The sequence below is a fragment of the Brassica oleracea genome, chromosome C6, assembly GCF_000695525.1.
Source record: "Brassica oleracea var. oleracea cultivar TO1000 chromosome C6, BOL, whole genome shotgun sequence".
In the NCBI taxonomy this organism is placed as follows: Eukaryota; Viridiplantae; Streptophyta; class Magnoliopsida; order Brassicales; family Brassicaceae; genus Brassica; species Brassica oleracea.
The window spans coordinates 1,704,014-1,711,538 of NC_027753.1; the positions used below are offsets into that span (position 1 = coordinate 1,704,014).

At 33.6% G+C, this 7,525-nt stretch overlaps 2 protein-coding genes across 4 annotated transcripts; one reads left to right on the forward strand and one right to left on the reverse strand.

Moving 5' to 3' along the window:
* Window positions 1-596: 596 nt before the first annotated feature.
* On the forward strand, window positions 597-3,774 carry LOC106296378. 3 transcript variants are annotated; one of them, XM_013732505.1, is made up of 10 exons: window positions 597-755; window positions 829-1,088; window positions 1,172-1,261; window positions 1,326-1,459; window positions 1,550-1,720; window positions 2,009-2,134; window positions 2,603-2,682; window positions 2,869-3,067; window positions 3,164-3,230; window positions 3,342-3,774. In XM_013732505.1, exons 2-10 carry the CDS (start codon window positions 845-847, stop codon window positions 3,533-3,535), a joined length of 1,305 nt encoding a protein of 434 aa, XP_013587959.1. In that variant the 5' UTR covers window positions 597-755; window positions 829-844; the 3' UTR covers window positions 3,536-3,774. The 3 variants fall into 3 exon arrangements, with proteins under 3 accessions (XP_013587959.1, XP_013587960.1, XP_013587961.1); XM_013732506.1 differs by having other exon boundaries at window positions 849-1,088; XM_013732507.1 differs by having other exon boundaries at window positions 598-755; window positions 3,498-3,774.
* Window positions 3,775-7,179: 3,405 nt separating this feature from the next.
* Window positions 7,180-7,440, reverse strand: LOC106297171. Its single transcript, XM_013733446.1, has 2 exons — window positions 7,304-7,440; window positions 7,180-7,207 (listed from the first exon to the last, which is right to left on the reverse strand). The coding sequence occupies exons 1-2, from the start codon at window positions 7,438-7,440 to the stop codon at window positions 7,180-7,182; spliced, it is 165 nt and encodes a 54-aa protein (XP_013588900.1).
* Between the last annotated feature and the right edge of the window lie 85 nt (window positions 7,441-7,525).

Genomic DNA, 7,525 nt, shown 5'->3' on the forward strand with positions numbered 1-7,525 from the left:
CACGCATATTTATAACCGCACATAAAATGAGGGATTATATGATTTCAATTTCCTGATAATTTTACTGGAATCAGCAAAAGCTTCGAGAGATTGGAGATAAATTGTGTAGCAAAGTTGGTAAGGTGTTGGATTGTTTTCCAAGAGGTGAAGGGTTCGATACGCTGTTTTTGCAAGTTTCTTATTAAAAACTAATATCAAAACGACGTTAACGTATTTGCAAGTTTTCTTATTAAAAACTAATATCAAAACGACGTAGTATTGAGTTTCATTAAAATTATACACAGTCAAATACACATATACACGATGGAAATTTATATTGTGGGTTGACTGTCACTTGATGGTTTGACCGGTGGGTTTTTGAGATTACGGATAAATTTGCAAAAAAAAAAACTATTTTGAGGGTTTTTTCGCATAAAACCCCTCTAGAAAGTATCTCTAAGAAAATTCTCATTCTTTAGAAAGTATCTCTTAGAAAATCCTTTTAATTAATTAGTGATAAGTTTTTTTTTGTCAATTAATTAATGATAATTATTAAAATTAAAACAATATCTAGTTGGAAAATACAGTAATTATTCGTTTTTAAAAGTTTCTGGAAAAATGTAAGAGGAGAGAGAGAGAACAACCTCCGATCTACAAGTTTCTCTTTGTTTTCTCCGAACCTTCTCTCCGCTCTGTCTATAGTCGATCACGGCTTCTCTAGCCGTTGACTTCTACCTGCACCGCCGCCGTCGTCAGTTTCCGCCTCACTGTGAACTGTAAGTTTTAATCAATTGTGAGTTGGACTCGACTCTTGTGCTATGCTCTATCGGACTGTTGTTATCTATATAGTGCGGCGGAGAAGACAATGGTGATGGAAGTTACGGAGACGGAGCACAGGTGCGTCGTTACCGGCGGCAGAGGATTCGCCGCAAGGCATCTGGTGGAGATGCTCGTACGCCACGAGATGTTCCACGTCCGCATCGCTGATTTAGCTCCGGCGATACAGCTGGAGGCTCACGAGGAGACGGGACTTCTCGGCGAAGCAATGAGATCCGGTCGAGTTCACTACGTCTCCGCCGATCTCAGAGATAAAGCTCAAGTTATCAAATGTAAGCTTGTTCTTCACAGTGAATCTTGAGGTTATTATATATATATATATGTATCATCTGATGTTATTAGAGTACTTGAGCAGCTTTTCAAGGAGCGGAGGTGGTGTTTCACATGGCAGCTCCAGATTCATCAATCAACAATTACAAGCTTCACTATTCAGTCAATGTTCAAGGTTTTCAAGAAACTTAAAATTTTTATTATGTGAAAAACTTATTATAATGGACTTTGATGTGTAGGGACAACAAATGTGATTGATGCTTGTGTTGAGGTTGGAGTGAAGAGGCTCATTTACACAAGCTCTCCCAGTGTCGTCTTTGATGGCGTCAACAGTATTCTCAATGCCAATGAAACAATGCCATACCCATCCAATGTATTGCTCTTGTTTCAGAACTTCACCTGGATGTCTCGTCTCATGCGTGTGTGTAGCTGTTTTTAAGCTTGAATCTTTTGATTATTTCAGCACAATGACTCTTATTCAGCAACTAAAGCTAAAGGGGAAGCTTTGGTCATTGAAGCGAATGGAAGAAATGGACTACTCACTTGTTGCATACGTCCTAGCAGCATATTTGGTCCTGGTGATAGATTATTGGTTCCATCGCTTGTTGCTGCTGCCAGGGCTGGGAAGTCCAAGGTTTGGGATCTATTTCCTCTGTTTATCTATCATCCTTGTTACCCTTTTTGCTTTTAAGTTATAATCATTCTTGCTATCTATGCCTACATATTGAAAGAAATGGCGTGCATTTATCCATCTAACGAGTTGGCCTTCTTCTGGCATTGTTTTATTATTACAAGAATTAAGGGCCTAAAAAAATGAAATGCTAAAAGATGAATTGTTTGTATGGTTTTCTTACGCATTCAATAATCTACTTCACATTTACGATCTTTCTCGGAATTATTATTATTTTTTTTTTATGTTCAGTTCATTATAGGTGATGGGAGTAACTTCTATGATTTCACTTATGTTGAAAACGTTGTGCATGCCCATATCTGTGCTGAGCGAGCTCTAGCATCAGGTGGAGAAGTATGTGCAAAAGCTGCAGGCCAGGTATTTGGTTTCAATTGATTTCTTTTATATTCTACTTCTACTTGTATAATATGATAGTGGACTATCTTTTGACGCTGTTCTTATCTTATTGCATACATATTTTTTTGTCTGATCTGTCATAATCTTCTATAGTCTAAGATGAATGAAACCATTACGCTACCTTATGTCTGCTTCCTATGGATATCCAGAGAGTCAGGAAGTTGTATGACATCCTGAAAACAGATATACGGCTTTGGCTCCAGTCTATTAGTATTTGGACATTGAAGTTCTCTTTTACTTCTTTTTTTTTAGGTTAGGTTATAAGGTGACTTAGTTTTTTCTCGGGTTATAATAAGGTGACATAATACATGGAAACTGACTACACTTTTCTAGAACTATGCCTTTTTTTTTCTGATAGATGTTAATCTTCTCGTACTCTACCTAGGGAATATATGATGTAGCTTAATCTGAGATGAAATGGCTGTGCAGGCATACTTCATCACCAACATGGAGCCAATTAAATTTTGGGAGTTTATGTCGCTGCTTCTTGAAGGGCTTGGCTATGATAGGTATATTATCTTTAACACAGGCTACAAAACAGTTACTCCCCTTTTGGTGGTTCTCTTATGTATAGTGTATGAAATATTTCGTTTGTTTTCTTAACTTTGTCCTACACAATGCCAGTAAAGAAAAGAAATTATTTAGTTCATTATATTTCATGACAGATTAACGCTACTTGATTGTAATCTTTTCAGGCCAAGTATAAAGATACCTGCAATTATCATGATGCCAATAGCACATCTAGTGGAACTGGTATATAAATTACTGGGACCATATGGGATGAAAGTACCACAGCTAACTCCTTCTAGAGTTAGGCTGCTCTCTTGCAGCAGAACTTTCGATTCCTCAAAAGCTAAGGAACTTTTAGGCTACGCTCCTGTTGTCCCACTTCAGGTTTATACAATCTCTTTTATTTTAGAGACATAGATCGATACATACACTTTCTGCTTTGGTATCTCGCTTACCCTTTTCACTAATGTGTAACTTTAGGAAGGTATAAAGAGGACAATAGACTCATTCACACACTTGACGCTTCAAAACCAACCCAAAAAGGAGGGTACGTATGGTTAACATCTCTGAATTATATATGCTTTGAGAGTAATCATTGATAGTCTAAGTTGCATACAGAGAAAGTGATTTTGATGGCATGATTAATCGATATTTGCAGTTAATGATAGGATTCAATGGAAAAAGCAGATAGTGATTGCAATAGTCATTCTGATTACTCTCTATCTTAACTTTGTTGCAACGACTGGATACTCTGCCGTACTAATTCCAGTTTTGGTAGCATCAATGATTTTCTTCTTCCGTGGGATTTTTCCAGAGAAAATGAAATTGTTGGGGAGCAAGAAGGATAACTAAAGAAGAACTCCATGTTTCAGTAATCTCAACGTTGCGTGATTTGGAGCTTTTTTTTTTTTTGTACGGTTTAAACTTGACTTCTATGTATACATCCTTTTGGTTATATGGATGTTGATTGGTTTGAATTGCTTGTATTTCTTTTTCCCTTTGTATGTTTGAACTCTGTGACTCTCAATTTCAGTTTTTCTTTTCCTTAAAAAAACTCTAGTACCAAAATTTATTAATAGGTTTGGGTCATTTTTGCTGTTGTCAGCTTAATTAACAATTTTGTGTTTTGGATAAAACATCATGCCATTATATACACTAGAGTCATTCTCCGCGCGGATACGTGTATGATGATCAACAATTGCTAAAATTGTAAAGTACAGGAGATAAGTCGTAAAGAAGCAAAATTGTTATCGTTATCAAGAATAGATATTAAGGTCTTAAAACAGAAAAATGAAACTCATAGATAAATTGGTGGATTTTTTGACCAAGAGGGCATGTAGATGTGATGGGATTTTCTTAAGTTGGAGTGCCTGAAGTTGTTTTAGAAAAATTAATGAACATAACTTAGTAATATAAATCAATTTATTTAATTCATAGTATAGGTAGAGTACTTGAAAGTGGTGAGATATCCATCATCACGGAATGAGTTTTAGATCTGATTTTTTTGTAGACTATGTTTTTCACTTTTTGTATCGGTTTTTATGAAATATATAATTTTGTGTAAATTTTCTTCTATGTTCAAGTTGTAAGTGTGATTATGTTAAGAGAATGAAATTGAGTTTTCAAATACCAAAATTCTTTTTTATGTTAGGGTATTTAATAAAGTGGAGAATAAGATCTTAATTTTGAGGAAAATCTTAGTCGAATATATTTTGTAGTTGTTTAGAACAATGTCAGTAATTGTTATTACTAACACTTGTTGTTTTTTTTTATATATTTATGTTATATTTGAGGTTGTTATAAAAAAAAGTGTTATATCTGATGATTTATTTTTGCTTTATGTTATGGTGCAATTATAGTGGATTATTATGGTTACTGATATTGAACAAAGAAAACAGAGAGTTTTTGACTGAATAATACTCTTTCCTTAACCTTTACAAAGATTATTACATAATAGTTTTATAGTGACAAATAAAAAATCTAGGCTAGGCAATTTGGACTATTAGAACCAGCTATTTAGGACAGCTAAAAGCTTCATTGTCCTTCACATACAGATAAGAAAGCATCAAAATGGTTGTGGCAATATACAGTCGAGGTCGTACTATTCCTCTTTTCCGAATCTCTTTCGTGTTGATATGATGACCATTGGAGACTTGAAGGATTGGGCTTGAGCTCTCTATCATTGATGTCTTGGGCTGACATGGATTTCATGTGGGCCACTTCAGTATCTTCACTTACAACTGAATGTATTGAAACATAAGTATTGACGTTGAATTGTTGGCTAAAGAGTAATGAATTTCTGTGCCTTTCTTTGTTTCTTTTGTTTGATTTTTTGGTTATATTTGCTTATATATTCTGAATTAGTTGTACTGATATGTTTAATAATAAGGTCAAAAGGTAACAAATAACAAATCTAAATGTTAGAAAAAGGGTAACAAATGTATTATTTTAAATGGAGAAACTGAGCTTAACATTTATCTGAATTAATAAATCTTCATTTCAGTTGAGAAATATTAATTCATTTGTATTTAGGATACAAGAGTTGTTTTCTTTCTTGGTTCTAACATATATTTTCAATTTAGAATAAGCATATGTTGGTACGAATATAACACATGTTAATTTTATTAGTTATTTAATATCTATGTCTCTGCTTTCATGTTTTATAGTGTTTGCATCTTATATATTAAAACAAAAGTCTCAACTTTGATTCATGTGTGATTTTTTTTAAAAATGGATCTAATGGACCTATTTTTATAAAGTCATGTTACATTTAATCTATAATCTTATCATTTAAATTTTGGGCCTACGAAAATTTTTTATTGGACTATCAATAATTGGATTTAAACAATAGATGATCCATTATATTTATAGATAATGTAAATGAAATAAATATAGTTTAATGTTGTAATACTATACCTCCATACGTTAATTATTTAAATATTTGTCGATTTTAAAATTTAAAATTATAAAGACTTTTTTTTAAATAACAAAAATTATATTATCTAACAATGATTAATCTTTACTACCTTAAACCAATGAAAACAAATTTTAAACTATATAGTTTATTCTAAAAATTAAACAAAAACTAAATGTTTAATTATTTACTCGATAATATAAATCTATGAAGGAAAAAATTTAACTTTTTAAAAACTTTATAAATTTGTGAAATGTTACAATATCTTTGAATATGACAATAAAACAATATTTTACTAATCTTTATATATATAGTTACGATTTTAATAAGGAAATAATAATCTGAAATATATATGTAGAAGACGATACAAATACATAAGAAAGTTTAAAACAATCTATTCAATGAAAAAAATATACCGTAAATTTATTATGTTTTAAAAATTGATAGACACATATATATTATAATATATATCAATTTAGAATTGAAAACAAAATGTTTATATAAAAATAAATTAAAAAAAAAACCCATGCGGTTGCGCGGGTCGAGATCTAGTATTTTATTAAAGTATAATTTTGTTGTATAAATGTGAGAACTAATTTTCTTTTTATATATTGCAAATTTATTTAAAGTATGACGTTGATGGTTAAATGTTTCTTTAATGACACATCCCTTTATCTATTTTAGGACTGACCCTTTTGTATCAAGATGTGGCAAAAAATATAGCTACCATACGTTAATAGTAGTACTATGGGATTATTAATATTATTAATTTGATTTTTGTAAATACCATGGGATTATTATATTTACCTGTATGCATTTTTATTTTGATTGATAATTACAGGAATCTTGTGAGTTATGACTCTTGTCTATTTGCTCTTTGTTTCCAAATTAATGCAACAAAAAGTAACAAAAGATGAAAAATGTGTTAGAAATCTTGCGACTTATGAGGGGCTCAGCTTGGAAAACGAATCTCTCGGACTCGTGCTGGAGAATCAAGTGACCACGGCGACTTTCCTCAGCTTTAACTTGGCACAGTTAGAGTCTTCTAAACGATTTTTTGTCTCCACTTGATTATTACTGGCTGCCAGGGCAGAGGAAGGAACCACAAGTGTACTTGACGGACTTGACACTCATAGAGAGCTAACCGGCCAGGTTAAGGAGAGGCGGGATAGAGAGGAGGAGCTTGGTGGTGCCACAAGCCTCTATGATGACTTTGAAGGGGCAGACAAAGAAGCTGGACTCAGAGAGGATGCAAGAGTCGAAATGATCGTTGGAGAGAGAAGAAACAATCTCGCAAGCAGCAGGAGTGTGTATTTTGTCAAGCTGGGACCTGCTCAGAGTACGGAGACCCAGTCCCTTGGAGTCTTGAAAGATGCTAGGCTCAAAGAAAGAGACCTCGGGCGGCTTCTCGTAACTTCGAAACCGATTGCAGATAAGGCCATGTCACCTTGTTGTCTGAACTTGTAGTAGGAGGAGAGAACGATGAAATTGGGAAACCAAGCAGAAACAGAGCTTAACAGAAAGTAAATTATAAACTGGAAATTAAAGAAAGCAGCTATAACTATAGTGAAGACTCGGTGCGCTACAACTCAGGATGGCCTAGTAGCGCACTGCAAATAAAGAAAGAAACATTGTTAAGACATTGTTAAGAAACATGATGTAATGGAGAGAGAGAGTAATGTAATGAAGGGAAGAAGAAGCTTTACGTTGGAGTAGACAGAGATTTGAATTTCTTGATTCCACCGTTGGGGCGAACGTCTTCAATGCTGTAACCGAGGGGAGCTTCGTAAAATAAGGAACTACTACTACTGCTGGACTTCTTTTTACCATATTTTGACTCCATCACAATCTCATTCACGCTTTCTGCAATTTCAAGACCAAACCATATGTATTAGATGCAGGAAAGAAAAACAACGCTTAATAGAGAC